This window comes from Cajanus cajan, chromosome 1 (genome assembly GCF_000230855.2).
Source record: "Cajanus cajan strain Asha chromosome 1, NIPB_CcT2T_4, whole genome shotgun sequence".
Classification (NCBI taxonomy): Eukaryota; Viridiplantae; Streptophyta; class Magnoliopsida; order Fabales; family Fabaceae; genus Cajanus; species Cajanus cajan.
In genome coordinates this window covers 809398-833855 of record NC_138517.1, presented here as the reverse complement: position 1 = coordinate 833855, position 24458 = coordinate 809398, and the positions used below count along the sequence as shown (strand labels likewise).

Here is a 24458-nt window from a genome sequence, read left to right as displayed (position 1 = left end):
TTAATATAAAATGATATATATATAATATAGTTAATATTGATTAATTTAGCCTGCCAAATTTTTACTTAAGCAACAAAAATGTATTTCTTGTGTTGATTTCACTTAACCACAAATATGTTAATTATTATTATTTAATTTATTATGTTTCTTTTGCTTTAGTATTACTCTCTAGTTTGTAATATTATATGTTATATGGTTTATATAATTTATTTATATATTTTTTAATTCTATTATATGTTCAGTACTATATTATTCTTTAATTTATTATATATAGTATATGTTATATTTATATAATAACAACATCAACAGAAAAGCTAAATTGGGCTCAATGATGTCCTAGTGCCCAACTACTAAAAAAAAATAAAAAAAATAAAAAATAAAAATAAAAATACTTAGACACAATTCCACTAAAACACTAAGGACCTATACTATACAAGTAAATCACGATCTTAACAATCATTCTTAAATCAACTAATAACATCATCAAATTAATATATACTATACAAGTAGAATAAGGTTGAGGACGTATCGGAATCCTATCGAAGATTATTTAAATGTATATCTCGAAATCATGATAAGAGCACTTATCATGTAAGACTAAAGGTAATTAGATTGTGATGTGAGCTTATCATTCAACTCTAGGGTCAAATAAAGATATAATATAAATAATCGTATTTTAAGTTAGATCATAATTATTATAACATTTATTACATTATTTTTACTAAGATTGAACACTTACTTAAACATTATAACAATTCTTATAGTACAATATTTTTTTTATAGATTAATTGAGTTGAAGACCCTTCTTCTCTCTTACATAGATAAGGTTGAGGACATTATAACAAGGGTTAACAAATGGAAGACTTGAAGAATGAAGATTAGGAGCTTAATAGAGAAGGATAAAATTGCTCTTGTAGCCTTGTAAGATTAGAATGACTTTTTCAATACAATATTTTTCTTTATCGGATCAGTTAAGTCGAAGACCCTTCTCGTTTCTTGAATAGGTAAGGTCAAGGACATCGATCATAACAAGAACTGGTGAAGGAAAAACTCAAAAAATGAAAATTAGGAACTTAATGGAGAAGGATAAAAATACTTTTGTACTCATGTAAGAGTACATACACGAATTGATTTTTTTGTAAGATTGAATTGAGCTTAAATTTATTATAATATTAATTTATTTTATCAATAAATATAATATAATATATCCTATAAATTATTTTAAGCAGGAAACTTAAGATTTTACAATCTAAATTATGAGTTTATCATTTTTTTATAGTTAAAATCTTGATTTTAACAACTTTAGATATAAGATTTTAAATATTTTTTTTTACATTAATAAATAAATATCCCTAACATGAAGATTATAGAATTAAATATATGTAAATGGTTTGGTAATAATTTAATAACCGATGATTCAAAACTCAATAATAATCGTGAGGATAAATTTAGATTTTATTTTAAAATATAAATATTAAATTAACTTAATTCTGTAAAAAATAATTTGTAAGTTGTGAGTTATTTTCACTCATATAAACACTAATTTACCATATAATTAGTTGACGTAGAATTTTCGACAATTACGCACATATTTATGTATTTTTGAACAAATTCTCCCATGTCAATTGTTAACCTAGCCTTGTGGGTAGGGCTTTTAGTAGACGTAATGTGAATGGGAAATTGATTAAAAATGCAATTAATAGACAAGTTCGTATGAGATTGGCATGTGGCACTTTGGCAGCGTTCATCACGGAACAAGATCCTTCACCCTGTGCTTGCAATTGCATGAGCCATGATGTGTGTGTGCTAAACTCCAAACTAGTAGTTGAGTTCATGATGATTACAAGTAGTTGGGCTATGACCGTGAGAATCACGTTATTTTGTTGCATGCTTCAATTTCCTCATCTTCATCACCCACATGGGGCTGCTGTGGGATGCTATGTATCATTAGTAATTATTTGTTCATTAGTAGGATATATAAAAAATATAACCAATAAGCTAAGATCACCAGTTAAAGAATCAAAATAAATATCGATAACACTACAAAAAATGTTACATATAGTAATATACAAAAAGTGTTATTATAGGTATAATATATGTAGGTATATGTCTATTTAATATATAGTTACGCACAATTTTAGTGTTGATTTTGGATGAGATTTAATAACATATTTTGTGTGTCATTATAATATATATTCACACTTTTTAATAATATACCAACATATATTGTAGTTATTATGTGGGTAAAAGTAATTTTTAGTAACATGTATAGTGTCACTATAAGGTGTATCTTTATATGACAATTTTGTTGTAGTGTAATTAACTGTATTTGCTCACTTTACTGTGTAACTTTATTTTAATTTTTAATGAATTTTCTATATAATAGTTTATAATAGGTGTTGTGTTTGATTATTTTACACAGATAAAAAAATACTAATTAATAGATAGAGAATAGTAATTTTATAGAATAACTTTGTGATTAGTTTTCGTTGTTAAAAATGTAACATAATAATCACTTTTTCAAAAACTTTTTTATTAATAGTATAAATAAAAAAGAGATAATTAATATTTTATTAAAATTTAACATGACATTTATTTTATAATTTTTTTTAGTACAACACTTAATATATACTTGAAAAAGTACCATATACTGCAGTACACTATTTCATTATGAAGAATAAATGAAAATGTAATTATTAGAAACATTTTCAATTTAAACTAAATATTTTATATACGATGATTCACACGTTGACTTTTCCATAAGAAAATGAATATATTGAAAAAATAATTCTAATGCAATTAAAATTTAAAAAAAAAAAAAAGACTAGTGAAATCAATAGATATTTTTATTAAGATCATAGTAAAATAAACAGGTTTGGTTTATGTGTCACACACTGCCATGAAATAGTCAACATGAACAATACATAAGGAATTGCTATTGGAAATTGGAATATCTGAAATGGAGAAGCAAAAGTACACAACTTGGAAATTTTTTTAAAAAAATACAAATAAAGATTCCCACAACCACCTTATTAATATGATAATTACACGCGTATTAGCTAGGTCGTTCTTAATTTTTTTTATCAGTACCCAATAAAATCTTCCAATAAAGTTTCCATTTGTCCTGGTCATACGTGATTGTTTTCTCTCTCTCATTCTTAAAATTTTGAGCATACATTTATTTTAAGCTTTAAAACCATTAGTTTGACTTTACTTTCATACCTTAAAATAAATAAGAAACATTAGATTAGTTTTTCAATCATTTAACACAAACTAAAAATAATTTTCTGAAATCACGAGATTAGAATAAATTGAACTTATTTATACTGGAAGGCATGATTGCATTGATGTCAGTTTCTATAGACTAAGTTGATGTTATTTAGAAGTCAATATCCTAAATTCATCATAAACATTCAAATATTTGAATAGAAAAATAATAATTAAAGATTTTTGGGAAAAAATTGATGGCTAAATTAAATTCATTCAACTTTCGAAATATAAAAAAATTAGTTAATTGAAAAAAGAAAAATCACAAATGGTCCTACCATCTTGTGGTCTGTACGATCTTCCTGAAATGCTACTGCTTTTAGGAATTATGAATGAGCCTTGTTGACTTTATACATTTCGTATAATTTGTTCAAAGTTAAGTCGGTGAAAGTGGTTTTCTGCTAAGGAACACATCTCTTGTTTCCTTTCAAATTCAAGCACCTTGCTTTCCATGTATATATAGCATGCAATTTGTCTTAATTTTGGTGTTCTATGGTATTTTCAAGTTTGAAGTTTTAAATGTACTAATTTAATTTTTTTTTGAGTTAATTACCTATATTTTTTTTTTTACACTGGTAACCAATTATATTTCTTAATTGTGTCATGTCATTGTAAATACATTTACTTTTAACAGTGACATGACACAATTAAGAAATATAATTGATTGTCAGTGTAAAAAAACTTTACACTAGCAATGTATATGTAATTAACTTTTTTTTTTTGCCTCTTGTTATTATTCATGTATCGAAGTTAAAGTATATTTTTTTTAATAACTTTTTTCGATTGTATAAAATTTATGAACAATATTCAAATGGAAAGGATAAAAGTTACAATTAAGCTTAAGTTGTTTTAATTTGAATTAAATTTTCAATGGAATAAATGATGTAAATTTTATTTGGAGACGACCTAAAACTTTCTTACATATGTTTGGTACAATTTGAAGCAAATTTTATAAGATTGGTGTAACTTTTAATAATTGCGCGTACTAGAGATAAGTCAAATTTAGAGTGTATACAAGTTTGAATAAAGCTGTATTCACAATTTACAAGTTACACAGAAATGTAGGGCATTGACCAGCATCCACATTCATACTTAAGCTTTGCTTGATCCCACCACCATACACATCCATGACTCCATGTGATTTCACGTTCAAATTCGTGGGCTAACGACATTCACAGTGTTAAGTATAATTAGTCGATCTCTAATTTAGTGTGCTTAAAGATATTTGTGGCAAGATAAAAAAAAAATACAAGAAAGTTATGAACAAAATATATAAATTGTAAATTATGTGATATGAAATTGAATTAAGATAGATAAAATTACAAGGTCATGATTTGAAGCATGCAGCATGAGTTGAAATGTTTGATAACTCCAATCCAAAAACATGCATGCACTCTTGACTCCATCACTCCACGTGAAGAATCTCAAGAGTCGAAGGTGCCACCTCTATCCCACGTATGTGCCTAAGAGGTGAAAGGACGTACGTGTGCTTCTATACTTTCTCCATATGTGGTCAAGGATGAGCAACTCATATGCATGGCATACGTACATTAGGTTAAAGTCTTGTGGATTAGAAATACAACAAATAAATAAGAGTAACATTCACTTTATATAATAGTATCAGAACTATTATAGATTTATTTTAAAAGAATTAACTAGCGATTTATATACGCACTAAACTCCATTGTGTTTGCATTATTACACCCTTAATTAACCGGGTGTCCATATATATTCTAGATGTGTAGAATACTAATGTCATGAATTTTGTTTCAAATTGTAACAAACATAGAAAAGCCGACGACTATTCAGAGTGATTAATAAGAAAGGAGATGTTGCAAAGTTTCAATATAGATCACATGCTCCTCATATTAATTACCTGTCTTTCAAGCCTAGTTGAGTCAAACTACATAATATTATTCAGGTTTCATTTTATTTGTAGTGTTTTTCGATAATTTTCTTACTTAAATTTAATTATCAAATTTTAATCATTATAAAAATTTCATTCAACTTTTTATCTACTTAATTAAAATTTTAAAAAAATATCACCTTCCACTTAAAATTTACTAACTAATATATTTATTTCATTTAAAATAAGAAAATTTAAAACCTTCTGTTTCTCTGAAATCCTAACTTAATTCTTTGTTTAACAATTACTTTGAATTTCATCAAACTTAATATCATTTTTTTAAATCCATTAATTGTTTTCTTTTTAAACATCCGATTATTTATACAGAAAATGAATACATAGAATTTTAGGTAAGAAAACTGTCAAAAACTTGATTATAGCAATTAAAAATATTTTTTTTAGAAAAATCGGGCGTTATTAGAAAATTAAAATCGTGATTAGTCACCATAGAGTGACTACAGATCATTTAATTGTCATTCAGCAAAAGATTAAGAAATTGATTGCCATTCGTTTTCGATCTCTTTTTAATTTGTTTGTTTTGGTGAAAGAAGATTGTAGACTAAAATAGCTTGGATACAAAATACTACTATTGTTTAGTGACATTTCTGTTGACTTACTATGATAAAATTAAAAGTTTAATTAGTAAGTAATTCGGATGTAGCACAACATGATATTAAATGTTTCAATACTGACTTTGGGTATGAAATCCCTATAGAAAGAAAGTATCCATCTTATATATATTCACGATTCCATATAAAGAAATTAATTATTATTTTTTATATTAAATATTCCATATTAAAAAAACATGTTATTAAATATTCTTCAAATATGTACCGTAAATAACAATTAAATTAGAATTTAATTATTAGTTGAAAAACTACATAAATCTTTTTTATAAAAAGTCAAATCATCCTTCAATTACCGAAATTATTAATTATGCAACCCCTTATCACTCTATAAGCAATTAAGTTGGCTTGATTCTAATAGTAATGTTAATCTACAAGGTTGAATAGATTATATTCCCTTTTCAGTCAAACCATACATGATGGTCATGGTCTTAGTTAGTTAATACAGTATTAATAAGGCGTCTCTCATGCTTAACTATGATTTGAAAACACTAATCATTTAATTAATGGACACTGATTAGGAGGCCTGGAGCGCATGAATTAAAATAAACTATAGTATATATAAGAAACTTAGCGTGGGCTCTAAGTTTGTTGGTGTGATGCTACATATATTAATATTAATATATAATGGAACTTCTTAGTCAATATCTACCATGGACGTACGACTAATCTCAATCACACGGTATATCACGTGGGGGACCATTTCCTGAACTAGGAAAATTTATTAGGTAACTTTTAACTACTTAATCTCTTATTAGTCTTGATACATATATAATTAAGTATAATTAATTTTTTATATAATTTTTTTAGGTTAATATATATGATATAGTAAAAAAAATTATTACATATTTTTAATTTTAACAATAATACATAAAATATGTATTACATTTTAAAAATATCTCTAATGACATTCATAATAAATAATTTTTCATTTATTATTATATTTTTGGATTAAAAATATTAAGAATGTGTTTGATTATCTATTTAAAAGATATTAAAATGTGTATTTTTACTTCTTAATGTATGAAATTAAAAAATAATAAAGTTATTATTTTAAAACAAAAGTGAGTTAAATTCAACTTAATTTTTATCTAAATATTTTTTAGATAAAGTTGACTTTAATAAATTTATTTATATTTTATTAAAAAAACTTAAACATTTTTTTTTTGGTTATATATAACTCTTAACTGTACAGTAGTTAAGTGTGTCTTAATTATCAAGTCAGATCAGCCACATAATCATGACAAGACCATGATAATACGTATCGACTTTGAAACTAGTTAAGTGAGGGTTTTTCTTGATATTTTATTGCTTCCAACCTTGTCATGAAGCTAACTAGAGTTTTGGTCTTTTGCTAATGCTAGCTGTTAATTATTAATTATACGTACTTCAAAGTTCAAACTCCCAACTCAGAGAAACTGGTAGTACCGAGTCCAAGGATTAATAATTTAATGACAAAGATTTGGTCCATTATCATTGGTAATTCCCTTCAATAATGATACTGTTACAGAAGACATACATTTCTAAAGAACTTGCTTAGGTAAAGCAAGCAAACAAGGATTGATCCAGTTGAATCAGCTTTACACCCGAATAAAGAATTTATCAAAATGGCCAGTACTGAACCATTCGAAAAAAGAAAAAAGAAAAAAAAAAGATTAATAATAATAGAGATAAATAAATTGATTAAGTAATGGAAATTAATTAAATATATATATTTTTAGACGCTTTCTGTTTGTGTCCTTATTCGTTCCATGAAGTGACGTATTCTCTGCAATGCAATTTCCAGCGTGTGCTCAGTCATATTAGCGAAGCAAACCCTGAACCAACCTGGTTCAGAAGAATGGCAAGAAGAGCCTGGTGAGATATTGAGCTTGACTTGATGCAGAATAGCGTTCCAAAGCTTCAATTCACCTTCCCTTGTTGGCTTCTCCAACAGTGGACTCATATTCATCCAGCAAAACAACCCTGCATTTCCCTTCAAGCACTCTATCCCCGCACTTCTCAACCCTTCAATGATCATTTCATACCTCTTCCTCAGCCTCTCTCTGTTGGTCTCAATGTAGTTCTCAGTGAACTTCTCATCCGACAACATAGAAGCTAACAAGTGCTGTGTCTGAGAAGATATCAAGGTGAAACTCGACATCCTCCTCGCTGTGGTCACCACCTTGTCGTTGTAAGAGTAAATGGTGCCAACTCTGAAACCAGGGAGGCCAAGGTCTTTGGAGAGGCTATAAACAATGTGAACTCTCTCTGCGTTTTTATATTCGCGACCCTCGAGGATCTCTGCCACGCTTGTGAACTCCGAGGAGGAGAACACCGAGCCTGAGTAGATTTCGTCTGAGACCAGGTGGATGTTCTTGCGTGTCACGAAGTCCAGAATCTCCTCCAGAACCGAACGTGGGATTGTTATACCTAATGGATTTGAAGGGTTTGTGATCAGCACTCCCCTCACTTTGAAGTTCATGGCTTCTGCATCTTTGTATGCGCACTCTAAGGCTTCAGGAGTGATCTGGAAATTGTTTAAGCTGTCACAGTGGATGGGAACTATGTTCACCCCAGTTCTCCACCTTAAATCTCTATCAAATCTGTAAACAAAAAAGTGAAAATTGTTCTTAGTACGTATAACTTATTATATTGTTTTACTTTTATATCTACCAATGGTCTATTATGATTGTATCCATAATATATATATAATCCGAGATACAAGTTTATGAGTGCTTCAAGAAGTTTTTTTTAATTGAAAATAAATATTTTTCAATAGAAAAACTCTTAAAAAACAGATTTTACTTGTATTTGAACAAGTTTTTAATGTGTATAGAAAGCAATAAATCATGTTCTTCGAGGTTCAAAGAAGAAAATTGATTAGATATTTTTGGTAAGATGCACAAATAGGATACGTGAATCAATACAAATTAAGAATACAATTATTCTAAAAGTATTGTACATACCAATGATATTTTTTTTTAGAGAAATAATGGTTCTTTTTGTTAAGATAGGTGATTATTTGTCTAGAATATATTGAACCAATTCAATGAGTGATTAAGAGGTTGTTCTTACCCAGGATAGTATGGGGTTGGAACAAGTAAAGCATCTCCGGGGTTTGCAAGAATGAAGGTTAAGAGTTCGTTGGCTGCAGTTGCACCTGCAGTGAGGACTACTCTTTGAGGGTCAAATTTTACTCTCCCTCCTCTTACTTTTTCCATGAAGGTTGCCATTGCAGTTCTGAAGGTTTTAAGCCCATGATAGTCTTGAAACAAAGCATTCTCTCTGAAACCAGGAGCACCTTTTCCCCATGTGGAAGCTTCTGGGTGTTCTTCCAAGTACTTTTCAAGTAAATCAAATGAAACCTGCAGTACAATAAATGAAAAGGATCAATTATCATGAATTAATCCTAAAGTGGAGTTTTTCTTGTGTTGAGTTCTAACTATATGTACACTTACTTGATTCTCTGCCAACCCCATTTGTATAACCCCTGAGGGATTGGACAATTCATCGTAGGGGTTCTCATCATAGGCTTTCCACCCAGCAAAGTAAGGAGAATCTTCTCCATGAGTTTCAGAAACTGCAACATTTGAAAGCTCCACACAAGGTTGCTCAATCTCAATACCCATAGCTAGCTTCCTTGCAAAAGAGTTACTCAATTACAGAAAGCAGAAAGCTGCTGTGAGTAAGAGAGAGAGAGCGTTGAACTTGAATGAAAAGTTTGTGTTAACCCCCTCTATATATAGGCTTTGAGAATTAAGACAGAAAAAAGAAAAGAAAAGAAGAAAAAAAAAAGCTCATTCAATTTGCCTGGCGCGTTCATCACAAACTATAAAGAAAAATATAAATTATTGATTCTCAAATGTAAGCAAATCGGAGCTTCACCTCTCAGACTTTTACAGATATAGTTTACCTGTTGCGACTTGTGACAACTGTTACGGATCCACACAGAAAATATACGGTGGTTGTTTGGAGAGCGATATTTTGCCATTATATTTCTCCTGTGCTTAAAGATTTAATGGAGCAGATGGATTATAATATTTTGAACGGGTGAGTGATTGCATATGGTTTTGTATTTGTTTATTAAATAGAAAAGTGGTTGAGTTCTGAACCAATTTCTACTATTCTCAACCTATGACTGATCAAATCCCCTTGCCAAACAAACTCCAAAAATTCCTTTCCGGAACAAAATCATGCATTAAGATATGAAAAGGTTTTTAACACTAGAATTTGGGAAAAGTTCTGGAGTAGTTATGTTTTGATGATCTGACAAAGATACCAAGAAACCCAAAAGGTCGATTAAGATTCTGATTTGCAAGTAGCTGGGACAAAGAAGAAGCTCTTGGGTGATCTTCTGACCCCACACTTGCATCTATAACAAACAACAGAATTTAATGACTTTTGTAAAGTTTAAAGTAAACGTGTTCCTCTACGTGATTCTCTTAATTTGCATTGAAAGCTTTGACATTTAAGTACGTATTAGAAGTAACTTAATTATGTAATCAACACCCTGCTAAGAGTTATAGCATTGATTAAATTGCTTTGACCATTTACACATTTCTTTTATTGAAAAACATTTCTTTGACATCATTTCTTTATGACCTTTTTTCATTCCCAAATTAAATGTCATGTGGATGAAGAAAGAAAGAAAGAGAAAATAAAAAGTAATGCTATATAATGAGGTGTAAGATGAGTGTGAAAATATTAGATTAATATTTTTCTTTATTTAGTAGTGTGCTTTATCTTGATTAATCATTTACTTGTTCATTTCCTAATTAAGTAGTGTGCTAGCTTTTTTTTTTTTTTCTTTTAACAAATTGGAATGTGACTATCTACTATATACTTGCCTCACAAAGAAACATTATAATTTACTTTTTATATATTAATAATAATTATAATAATAATAATAATAATATAGGACATTTGAAATAATTTATACACGAAGTTGTTTAGATTTGTGAAGAAACCTTACAGTAGGCTTATTTCGATTCGATAAGTTTAAAATACCCGTCAAAATAACTCTTTTAAACTTATTTTGACGTTTATTTGTTAAGCTTATGAATAAATAAATTATAATATAAATGGCTTGTACATTTTCGTTAATTTGATCCAAATATATTCAGATTATTAACATCATGATCTGCCGAAAGTTTTTGAAATTATAAACCTAAACATATATTATCTATGTTTCGTTTTCGTTTATCTGATATTAACAATGAAATGGACTATTACATGAATATATTACTTTATATATGAACCTCAAACATATATATGATTTCTGAATTCTAATATTATGATTGAAATGTCAATATATATATATATATATATATATATATGATAAATTCTCTACGGTACTTTTATATATTTAAAAGATTTTGGAACTGTTTTTATTTTTGTTTTTTGTTTTTTAAAATATTTGACCATTTGATTTAGAATTGTTTGATTTTTAACATGTTTATATTTTTCATTTCAATATATATTTTCATAAAATTCTTAATATATATACGAAATGTTTGAATTTAGTAAAAATATTTTTGATATATTATGAGTTATGATAAGTTAAAAAGTTTTTATATTTGTGTACAAATTATAATGGACAAATTGAATAAAAAATTTACAAAATCTCTTTCAACTTCAGCAAATAAAATCCTATTGTGTTCTTCTCGAAGTTATTTTAATTTTATAAAATGATTTAAAATTTTTGGACCAATATTTGATAAAAAGAAATAATAAATTAATTACTTAGATTAATAACACATCACTTAGTCTAGAAAAAAAAATGACATTTTACGTCATGTTTATTAGTTTAAAAAATTGACTATTTCAAAATATTTCAATTTATAAGGGTACGGCAGTAACTTCCTCTATTTCTCTTTCTCTCTCTATATATATAAACATAGTTGATAATTGAAATTAGTTTGAATCTAAGACTACTCATTATTGAACCTAATTGCTTAATTAGGAACTATTTTGGTACACGAACACCAACCCACGTATAAACCATACATATACGATATATAGTATCTCCCACTTGGATATGATCGCATAATTTTGTTCACGAGATAATATTAATTTAGAGAAGTAATTTTGCGATGTATATATGCATGCGTAACAGCGTTTAGGAGTTTGGAAAATAAGATACTTGTCGGGATTGTGTTGTAGTGGATTTCAACTAACTCGATCGATCACTTGAATTGTTAAGCATGGATGATCGAAAACGGTTTGTCTTAATGTGAGAATTGCTCTCCCAATCTATATTTTGTTAAGATTTTATCATTAAATGATGTGAAATTTTCAATAAAGTTCCTTAAGAAATAAATATCTTGAATTTATAAAACTGAATATTTATAAATAATTTGATAACTAATGACACAATGATAACAATAATCAATAATCTCTAACATATAGATTTTAATAACATTTTAAGAAAATAAAATAGGATGTAATTTAATTTTACAAAAACTAATTTATAAAACAAAGATTACTTCTTACTTGTATATAGTTGATATAAGATCATCATGAAATGTATATATAAGACATATAAAAAAGAAGATGATGTGGAAAATAATAAGAATTGCAATGATAAGAAGAGTGGGAATAATGTAGGTTGTGTGTATAAGAATAGTGAATACGTGGGGTGTGGGCTTAAATTAGAATAAAATGATGAATAAATGGCATGTGGTAGAGAAGAGAAGATCATCTCTAGATCTGCAGTTAATATGGTGAATCTTAATGCATATTAGAGAACGTGACATATGACGACTGTGCGGCGACTTCGGCCTGTAGGGTTGAGACAAGTATCAAACAAAGGTCTCAACAGATTTTTTATTTTTATTTTTTATATTGATGGAGTCGTAGTTGTGGACTTGTTACTAGCTGCAGAACTTTTTCTACCCTGATAAATTCCAACATGATTGGCTGGAAAGCATCCAAATTGATCTCTTTGTTCAATAAAAATTAGTAATTATAATCCTCATGCTCCATCAGTCTTCCAATTCCTATATGCAGATGACAAAACCCTTATCTCTAGCTACCCATCTATGGCAGAAACAATAAGGGCTACCTATATAGCTAACTTTTGTCTTTTCTTCAATATAATTGCTTCCAGAATACATTTAATTATAATTCAACAAGTTGCAACAATAAGCTAAGTTATATTTGTTGGATCCCTTTTCTTCTCTAGCAAAGAAAATAGCAACTTTGGATTTCTCAATATATATCATTAATGGGGGTATACGATTATATATTTTATTTTTAAAATATAAAAACTAAAATAAGAGATGAAAAAATAGAAGTTAAATATAAAATAAATAAATATATATATATATATATATAGAAAGAGAGAGAATCAATAAAATAGGATATAAGCAATTTGTAATGTCATTGAAAATCTGTATAAATCTAAACTTATATGGATCATATCTTATTCTAATATATATATATTATAATCTAAAATTATAATAATTTTAATGAAAGATTAAAATCATGCAATCATAATAGTTTAAAGATTAAAAGTGTTCAATTAAAACATAAAAAAAAATTAAAACCATATGATTATAATATTTGAAGAGTCAAAACGTAATTAAGTCAATAATTTATGTATTTATATGTATATAATATATTATGGTATTTTAGATATATACATATGAAACATAAAATAGTTTTGAGTTAATTTAAAGTGAGTATAATCATATATATTTAGTGTATTGTTGGTTTAGCGGAAAAATCATTTGATTAGTGATGACATGATTGAAACTTTAATATTTGACTAAATTTAAGATATTTAGTTATTAAAGTAAAATAATATTTAATTGAAAAACAATAGAGGAAGTTACAAAAATAACATATTCACATAAGGTGATGGTGACGATAATAATAGTGGTGTGAATAATAATAATAATAATAACTATGACAATAACAATAACAATTTATGGTGGTTGTCATGAAATGGCAATAATAATAATCTTATAAAACAAAAGTTTATAATTGAGTTTAAATATATACAATTAATTACATTTATTTATAATTTAAAGAATATTATTTTGTCTTATCATCTTTCATAATAAAATATATTTTACACTCTTCTTTATTTCAAAAGTTATTAAAATACACACACACACACATATATATATATATATATATATATATATATATATATATTAATTTAATAACTAACATGAATTAAAATAAATTATTACAGGTCTAATTAAGTATTTTAATTTGTCAAAAAAGATAGAGAAAGAAAAAGGATCCACTTACTTCAAAAGTCTACTTAAACTTAAAAGTTTTTAATATATCGATCAAGTTTGTAAAATTTTTTGAAATTAAAAAATATTTGATACTTCGATTCATTAATTCAAATTGATAGATAATCATAAAAATATTTTTAATATTAATTTAAATTAATGAAACGGAGTATCAAATAATTTTTAAATTTTTTAAATCTTTATAAATTTGATTTATGTATATTAAAAACTTTTAATTTAACAGTTGGATCGTTAATATTTAATATAAAACATGAGTTATTGAATGAAATAAATATACGTAGACTTATTTTCGGAGTTAGTGGATCAATCATGTGTGTGTATATATATATATATAAAAGGAGAACTCAAATGACATTAGTATAACTTTTATTAACTTTTAATTAAATGTGAATATTTCAAAACTTAATCAATGTTAGATTAAAAGTTTCTTACTCATATATCATATATTCAAATTTTTGTAATAATTCAAGATGATTTGATATCTTATTTTTATAGAATAAAATTATAATATATACATTTCAAAATATACGAAAATATGAATAATTTAATTACCTTTGAATTGTTATTCAATTTTAAAGAAACTTTATATAAATATACAAAGGATATAAAGTTATAATTCAAGTGTTAGATTGACAAAATTTATATTTAATATAAATTATATAACAATGTAATAGTTGATAAAAATTACACCGATATCATTTGAACATTTTTTCATATTATATATATATATATATATAGATATAGATAAAAAAAAAGAAAAAAGAATAATACTATACATAGACACTAAAACTCATTTCGGTAATACACATTCAAAATCAATTACATTAACAACACTTTTTTAACCTTTGTTATGCAAACAAAAATTACATTATTTAAAAATAAAAAAAAACTAGATCAATTCTATAAAATCTCGATAATCTAAAATAAACTCTATCAAAATTACTGTTGTATACGAATTTATTTCCTCCTATATGTTCTTTCTCGCTCACACACACAAGCATATACAGTGAAGGTAGAAAAAGAAGTCTATATAACTCAAACTCAAATAGATGTAATAAGTTTTCTGTATTTATATATTAAATTTGTTTTGCGTTATCTTTTCGCACGACCCAAACTCTTGCGTTTACATTGGGGCCAATTGACTGTGAATTATATATTGAGTGAATTAAATTAGTGAGTTAGGTGGACAAAAGAAGGCATGTATATATTTAATACTCACATATATATATGTTGGGAATGAAGCTAGCTAGCTCTTAATTTCCAAGAAAGTGTTACTATATATGTGTACTGGACTCCAACATAGTCCCAGCATGAAAGGAAGCACCCATGAAATAATCTGCAACGTTGTGAAAATGACTACTGATCCATTCTCTAGCTACGAGGAAATTTACAATAAGACTGTTTTATTTCTTAATTAGTTGATTTGGACCTTCTCCGACACCAAAATTGTTAATCTTCTAAACAAAGTCCAGGGAATCATTTGTTTTCTTTTTTTTTTTTGAACGGCTAAGAAAATTTTCATTAAAAAGGTACCAGTGGTACCAAAAGAGAAATAAAATAGTATACAACATAACCAAACATACCAGTCTCGTGAAAGGAATAATTATGTCCAGGGAATCATTTGTTTTCTAATAGGGGATGTGTTCTTAATTGTTAACAGCTAAGTGTACTCCACTCAAAGTGAACTAGTAAAGGCCAAAAAGTGTCACTTGATGACGACTTGTCAATAAAAAAAGAAAAGAAAAGAAGAATAATTCTAAATATTATTTATTGCATGAATGTTAATTTCAATTTGTTTCTTATTTATTTTTCTGCATAATTTTTGTTTTTTATATGTTGAATATAATGCTAGCTCCAGCTAATACATTGTCCAAATATAAAGAGAAAAATAAGTGTAAAGGAAAATTAGGTCAATATGAAAGAGATGTGCATTGCTTTTGCAGAAAATCAAGACTAATGGATTTTCATTGCTAAATCCAAAAGATAGTTCAACAACACGTACAGGCGATTATAGTTTGTCGGTAATTCATAAAAAGCATATATATTTGATACGAATAATTTAAAATTTTCTTGCAATATATTCTTAATTTTTTTACATATTAAACGAAAAACAAATAGTTTTCATATTTTTAAAATTATATACTTTTTATTTATTGTTTTCTTTATGAAAATCATCTATGTTTCTTTTTATCTCTGCTATGTATGAGAAAAACACACATAAAAAATGTATTAATATAACATATTAAAAATAAATTTCCTAACAGAACCTTATTTATTATTTATTTATCATTTATGATAAGTTTGTAGAGTATTTAATAATTAAATAAGTAGAGATAAAGAAAATAACAATTCATATTATATCTTAAAATTCTAAATAAATTGATAAATAACAATAAAGGTTCATTTTTAAAGTGAACAGATATATGAAAACAAACTGATCAGTGTAGAAGAATTAATAATGTAGATTTAGTTTAAACAAAAGTAGATTTAGTTTAATTAAAAATATAACATTTAGTTAATGCTAAAAATGTACTTCTGTAGTATTTTTTTTTTAAATTATTTATTAATTATTTAACCATTAACAATAAGGAAATAGATAGCAAAATCAATGTACTTTAATTTTATATTATACAAAATCGATATACTAATGAGCAATGCTATACTATAAATTATATATCTTATAAATCCTCTTATAAATATTTTTAAAATGTTTTATAAAAAACACTAAACAAAAATAAATACATTTAATTAATGGTTTGAAAACATAAAAAAATATTTAATACTTTGTATATTATTTAGTAAGTAGGGAAATTAATAGCAACATATTGTAAGAAGATTTAAAGTTATTCTACAAAATTAACTCGATTAAACCACCTTATTTTTGTACTTAATTGTATTTGGTTAACCATTTATGTCCTTGAAGACTTCAAAGCATCAGTTGACCTTGATTATTTGTGTCATTGAATACTATAATTACCTTTGAATTAGGGCTAAGGCCATCACATTATCCATATGATGAAAGATTAATTCAATGCCCGTGACAAACGTATATGATCAGTGTTGACAAAGTTAAATTAAAAGAGGATAACTTTGGCAGAGGGGTTGAAAATAAACTAAGATAAAATGGAATTTGCTATAGTTTTGTATCCCAATTAGAGGGGCATGAATCTTCTCAGAAGATATATGACCAATGGTGAGATGCCACGTGGGAGTATTTGCTCTAGTCATGCTAGGATTATGTCAAGAGATATACGTATAGAATATTAAGTAGGTCGGATTAGACTATGCATATTAATATTTGAAGATTCTGTTTTCCCCCTTATCCTCCTACCATTCCTTTCTTTCATTTTCATTTGCTTGTGATAATATTCCATAAATATATTGAAAGTGTCGCAGTCGCACTATGCTTAAGTTACATGCATCACTGATTCCTACCGTGTTCGTACACGTTTTTGTTAACAAAATATAAATCGCACAGTGCCCTTGAGAAAGTCCAAGTAGGGTTTCCAATTTGCACAAACATGCCAGCCCATTGTCTCTGACTATGCATGCAATAATTTTCTCTAGGTTTATCACACACAAACACCGGAACACACAGACACGCATACAAAGTGACAAATCGTTGTTATGTGTCCTAATGCTTACTGTAATTGAAAAGCCAAAAACGTGGCTCAACAGCGACCGCATGCTACCTCTTTGAGGCTTAATAATACATGTTTCAAGGTTTTGATCGGAGATCTCATAAGATAAGGTCAACAAAGTATATATATATATATATATATATATATATATATATATATATATATATATATATATATATATATATATATATATATATATATATATATATATATATAAAAGTGAAGAATAATATTCATCTTATGAGTCAATTTTATAAAGTGCGATATTGGAATATATAATTAAAGTCTCATGTTGTCATAACAAGTAAAGACAATTATGTGTTTATATATACATAAAGTTTCTATTGGTAATAAACTTTTTAGGTAATAATTAAAAATAAAGTCATAAAACTTTAAACACAAAATAGACAATATTATTAATGTAGACTCACGGGCGTGTGAGCTCTTCAGTGCACACCATTAAGTTAAGTCTCAACTCACTTTTTAAAATAGTATCATAATCTATTATGACGATTATTGATTATTATTAAACTTATCAAATCATTCATTATTGAACTTATATTGAGTTATTCGCAAATGTCTAATTCTTCAAAATTTTACGTTTGAAATGTTTAGTTCTTAGTGTGAGAAGGATCAAAGTATGTTAGAAATTTTACGTTAACTAGTGATAATACTAACAAAGTGTATATGAAAGGAGAATAGTCCTTATCTTGTAAACGATTGTGTATTTTGGCTCACAATTCATTAATAGTTTTTAAGATCACCACCTTATATGTGATTTTGTTTCTTGCTCCACTTACCTTTGTATGCAAATCCTTTCTAACTACATCATCTATTCTCTATCATGAGTAAAAAAATGTTTATTTCTTATTTTTTAATATAAGTAAATTTAACTACTTTTACACCATTTAATAATATTTTTTCTAAAATATTTCTCTTTTAATTGCACTACTTATTTTGACATTTATAACAAAAATAACAAAGAATCTTATGGAAATAACAAATTTTAATGCAAATAATCAATTTTCTTAATATGCATAAAATCATATATTTTTTTACTTATAATAGAGAGTAGAGAGAGTGTATGTACATGTATATGATTGTGTGTGTATTTTTTTTTAATTATGTCACTATAGACTCCAAAAATTGCCTTTTTGTGTGGAAAATTCTAGGTCTCGGTCATGTGTTCTTCATACCCTGCCAGCAAATAAGTGCACAAATGATGCAACTTTATCCCTAATACTGATCACGGGATTTGTGACCAACACACATGTATGATAGACTAAAGAAAAGGTTATTGCATTCCCTATGATGCATGGGTGAACCTGGAAACTCCAAAGGCTATATGATGCACATAATCAGTTGTTTTATCCACCAATAGAAAACACATGATAAAATCTATCATGCCTTAAATTCTATATATTCTCTCATTATATACTTGGAAGTTTTTAATTTGTTTACTATTCTTTCTTTTAATTGGTTTGTTTTCATGTTATATATTCCTTTTCCTCCTTTAAAATAACGTTAGTCCAGCTCCATGCCAACCAGGCAACCCCGATCACAAACTTTGGCAATAAGTGTTGCACAGTCATAGTTTCTACGTTGGAACTCGTCAAACAATTTGTTACTTTATTACCATCATGTTATAGAAGTATGGTGTGGCATAGATGATGCTTCTTAAAATTGAAGGGTTGAAGTCCACTTGCACTAGTTGAGATGTGAATTTTAAATAAATTCTTATTCTCAAACTTATAGTAATAAACTGAAATGTGTTCAACACGGTTTAATTTGAAAAAACTAAAATTTTCTAAGTGATAAGTAAACCAAAATTGTTTACCAAAAACTAAGGCAAAATAGTTTAAACTCACATAAATAATAATTATGAAATCATTAGTTGATGTTCCATTTATTTAAATTATATTTTATACTGAATTAAATTATTTTTATACTTTAAATAAAAAAAATCTCATGATTTAAACTAAATGAGGCTAATTTTTATAGTATTTTAGTTTTTAAAATCAAACTTAAGTTCAATTTAGTTTTTATAAAATGCAGTTGAGTAAATTTTATAGTCTAGTCAATTTAGTTTTTTTAGTAGTTTAATTTGAAGTAATTTTTAAATAGTATCAACCAGTAAGAAGTTTGTTTTAGTTTAATCAATTTTTTCGAGTTTGAGTTATTTATAAATATATAATTATGTTAAATATAAAAATATAATTTTCCCTTTTACATATAATTAAAAATTGTAAAAATGACAATAAAGATGAATCATATATAAACAAGATAAATTAAAACAAAAAAAATGATTTAAAAATAAAATAAAATTTTTCTAAAGTATTAAATAATTTAATTTATAATCAATGTGTTTTTTAAAAAATTAATTTCAATACATTATTTATACAATCAAATCAATAAAATCTCATTGTAAATATAATTTATCAAATAATTATTAAAAAGATAATATTTTAATTATTCATGGTAATATATAATTGGATAATAATATTTTAGGAAAATATTTAAAATATCTAGTCTTCTTTATAATAAAAATCATCACTTGTGCTAATTGAATACAATAATTATACAAAATTATTATAAAAAGGTTTTTTTTATAACTATATAGTGCATTAAACTATATTTTATAGTGGTTTAATTTTTTAGATTAAACTTAAAATATAGTTTAGTTTAGTTTTTATATAAAAAAAATTAGTTCAATTGTTTAGAATTTAGTTTAGTTTAATTTTTAAAATAGTTTAGTTGAAAATAGTTTTATAAAATATAGTTAAAAAATAGGACAACACCCCTACATGCAGCACACCACTATATTATTTATCTATTCCTTTTAATTAGGTTTATACATCAAATAGAATATATTGTCAGTTCTATATTCCTATTGTACGTACTCCCAGTTCCGAAAAGGTTATTGAAGAAGTAACATTTAAGTAAGAGAACCAGGGAAGGTTCTAGTATTCCCATTCAGTTAATTATTTTTGATGATTCTAATGCCAGATCGGAGTGAAGCACACTACGGAGGAGAGGGTTGCTTCATGTTAAAAACAACTAATTTTTGCATAATTTTTACATTATGATATTCAGAAAATTAAAAATAATGAAGACTAAAAGTACATCCTAAATCTTTTAAATTATTTACTCTAATTATCAACCAGCCATACATAAATGATCAAATCAATTGTCCAAAATTTCTAAGTTGGCCAATACTTGGTTTATTTATTTAAAAAGTTAACACTCAAAATTTGATCACGGTTTAAATTTAAATTAATACAAGGTTTAGGGTATTAAAAAATTATTTAACTAATATATATTAGGATGACCTTTTTTTCTTTAAATGTATAACTATTTACAATATATATATATATATATATATATATATATATATATATAATTTACCAAGACTAAAAGAAAAAGGTGACTATATATTTACACGATCAAAAGATAATTAAGTTTTAAATTAAATATTAATACTATATAAATCATTAAATATGAAAAGACCTTTCTAAAAAATTTAATATGAAATATGAAAATAGGCTAAGTCAATCTTGAGTTTGATTTGGTTTATAATTATAATATTTGAATTTGACTTATTTACTTATTATAATTCAATTTTGAAGATATAATCTGACCTATTTGAAGGCTTAAGTTCTGACAAGCCACATCCTTTTTGACACATTTTTGTACTCACATTTTTAAGGGCCTTCTTTGTTTCCTTTATGCTAAACCCTTCGAGCAGGTTAAGAACCCTTTATTCCTATTGGTTTCCAAAAAGATAATCAGTATCAATGTGTATTTGATTGCATAATTGACTCACAACCCCATATGAAAAAGAACAAAATTTCCAACCAAAAATTTATTACGACTTTTTCTTGCTGCCACCACCAGCTCAATACTGTAGTTTTGTAAAAAATGTCATAAGGGGTGGTATTTAGGTCTCACGAAATGGTTGACATTAATTTTTTTTTATAAGTAAAATAAAATTAACAAGAGTACAAAAGATATATATTCTAATTTATATACACAAAATATTTAAAAAAAATTAATACATTTCACGTTAACCCAAAATCTAAAAATTCTTGAAATAAGTGACTTAATTAACTTATATCAAACAAGTTTCTCATATCATAGACACTATAATACTAAAAGAAAGGAATGATAACAAGCAATTCTCACAAATGAATAATACCAAACTAGTGAGACAAAAAAGCTAACAACCAATGTACAATATTAAGATAGATAGGCACTAGGAGAATTAAACCAAGAAAATAAATTATAATTGAAAGAGTAAAATCTGGTTCTTAACCATCTCCATGAGCATAATTTCACCAGATTTAACATTTCAAAAACAAGAATTATTTTAGAGCTAAAATGGTTGACATGGATGAATGCATCATGAAGTTAATTATTACAGTGAGCTAAAGATTGATCTCTAATAATAAAGATTAACAATAAAAAACATATTTAAAGAGAGAAAAATAGAAGAAGAAAAAAAGAATAGTAAATTATAAAGACTAAAATTATATTAAATTCAAAATAATTATTTATTATATTTTATAAATTGACATTAGTTTTTTTTTTTTTTTAAATCGAAATTTAGTTGATCCGATTATAATTGGATTCAAATCTATTAAATCAAGTTTGAGTATTGCAAATGAAAACTTGGTTGTGAAAATAAAATTTTAATAAATATGATTAACTAGATTTTTTTAACTAAAATTATTTAGTAAAAACAATGAATATTATGCATCAACATGATAAGAAAAATATTATATTACTTTATGGCTAAAATTATGCAAATTCAACTTACACTAATATTGAAATAATATAACTAAATAATTATCATTAAATTAAACGTGAATTTAAAATTTTCATTAAAAAGATAAAATTAAATTGACTATGAATCATCTTTTACTAAAAATACTGGTCAGTTTTAAAATAATTAAAACTAATTTTTTAGCATGTATAATGTATAAGCATGTTTATTATATATAATATAATTAAAATATATAATAAATTATATATACATATATAAATAAATATTATATTTAAATATATATAATAATTAAAATTATTTAAAATTAGTATACATAAATATTTTAAAACATATAAATTATATTTTAGATTTATAATAAATAATTTGTATTTTAATAAAAAAATTATTTTTAGCTATTGATAATTTATTTTGAAATATTAATATTTAATTTATAAATAATTATAATAAATAAAAAAGTTTTAAAAAAATTTATAAGCTCTTTTAATAAAGAAAATCTTCTAAAAATACTCTTATACAATATAAAGTTTCGTTTTTAATATATAAAAATTATAAGTTTCATCAATTTAGCATTGAAATTTGTTATGTCACAAAAAGAAAAAATGAAAATTTAAACTCTCTATTAGTTATGGTCAGTTTTGATCAAATATTACAAAATATATATATATATATATATATATATATATATATATATATATATATTACACCTTCCAAAATATTTATCAAAATGTTATATATATTATTCACAAGGAAAAATCATTCTCTCTTAACCAATTTTTTACCTATATTTTTTATTTTCTATTAAAAATTTGGTTAAGCAATAATCAATATATTTCTCTTTTTTGTTTTTTCTTTTGTTTCTTATATAAATTTTCTTTTAATTTAACTTTTGTTTTGTAACATTATAATTTTTATATAATAAATATTTTCTATTTAATTATTAACTAGAAATTAGTTATGTTCAACCGAGGAAAATGTTGAAGTCTTATGTTATTTATTTTTTAATTATTATGTGTTTCTTTTATTAGACAATATAATCAATATTCTAAAATCTCGTTTTTGTACTGTATGTGTATTGTTTAATTTGTATTACATAATAAAATTATGTATGTTTGAAATCCTTTTAACCAAATACATGTCTCCAGAAATTATAGTTCCTGATATTAATGATTTTTCAGAATCATGATTTATGATTATGAAAAGACATCTCGTACATCAAATGCCTATATAAGTGTTTATAATCTTTTTAACAACCATACTGTAATTTATAATTAAAAAAGTTATTTAATATATATATATATATATATATATATATATATCATACAGTTAAATCAATGAGCCATTATATTAAGATTTTGATATGAGTCGTAAAGTAAGATAATAAATTATCAATATATAGGTTTTTTAGCAAGTTATGTGATGTTTAGAAAAGAAAAGGGGGTACGTGCGAAATGCCACATTTCGAGAGCCCAATTAAAGCTTCAAGCTATAAGAACATACACGTTATATATATCCAGTGTGCATTTGAAATGGGCCTAAACCCACTATTTGTAACAGTGGCTGGTTTCAATCTCACATTGTGTTTGGTGTTTAGCTAATCTTTTTATTTTTTTTGAAGAAAAAAAAATAGTTTCTTTAGTTTTGAAAGTTAGAAAAATTTAGTCATTTTTATTATTTAAACAGTTTTAAAATTTAAAAATCAAACATGCTTATTATATTTTAAATTGAAGCATAAAAAAAAACTCAAAAATCTCTTTCTCAAACCTTTATAAAATTTTGTAAATTTTACTATTAAATTTGAGTTATAAATTTTAAAATAATTTTATATCCCAAATTCACAAAAAAATTCATCAATATTTAATAAAAATAATAATTTAGAAGTTTTGGATAGAGTGATATTGATGACCTATAATAAAAATATTTAATTAGTATGAAAAAATCTTAAGATATCAAAATCACATATAATCCAAATTAAATGAAAATTATAAT

At 25.5% G+C, this 24458-nt stretch overlaps 1 protein-coding gene across 1 annotated transcript; it reads right to left on the bottom strand.

Annotated features, from left to right (window-relative positions):
- Positions 1 to 7208: 7208 nt before the first annotated feature.
- Positions 7209 to 10482, bottom strand: LOC109818867 (1-aminocyclopropane-1-carboxylate synthase 7). The gene is made up of 3 exons (XM_020384401.3): positions 9240 to 10482; positions 8857 to 9146; positions 7209 to 8384 (listed from the first exon to the last, which is right to left on the bottom strand). The coding sequence occupies exons 1-3, from the start codon at positions 9408 to 9410 to the stop codon at positions 7517 to 7519; spliced, it is 1329 nt and encodes a 442-aa protein (XP_020239990.2). The 5' UTR covers positions 9411 to 10482; the 3' UTR covers positions 7209 to 7516.
- Positions 10483 to 24458: the final 13976 nt, after the last annotated feature.

Excerpts from the sequence above, each read along its gene's own strand:
- LOC109818867 (XM_020384401.3), bottom strand. The coding sequence starts at position 9,410 with ATGGGTATTGAGATTGAGCAACCTTGTGTGGAGCTTTCAAATGTTGCA. Across the intron at positions 9,147-9,239 it reads TGGGGTTGGCAGAGAATCAA|GTTTCATTTGATTTACTTGA; the intron begins GTAAGTGTACAT and ends ATTGTACTGCAG. Across the intron at positions 8,385-8,856 it reads CCAACCCCATACTATCCTGG|ATTTGATAGAGATTTAAGGT; the intron begins GTAAGAACAACC and ends TTTTGTTTACAG.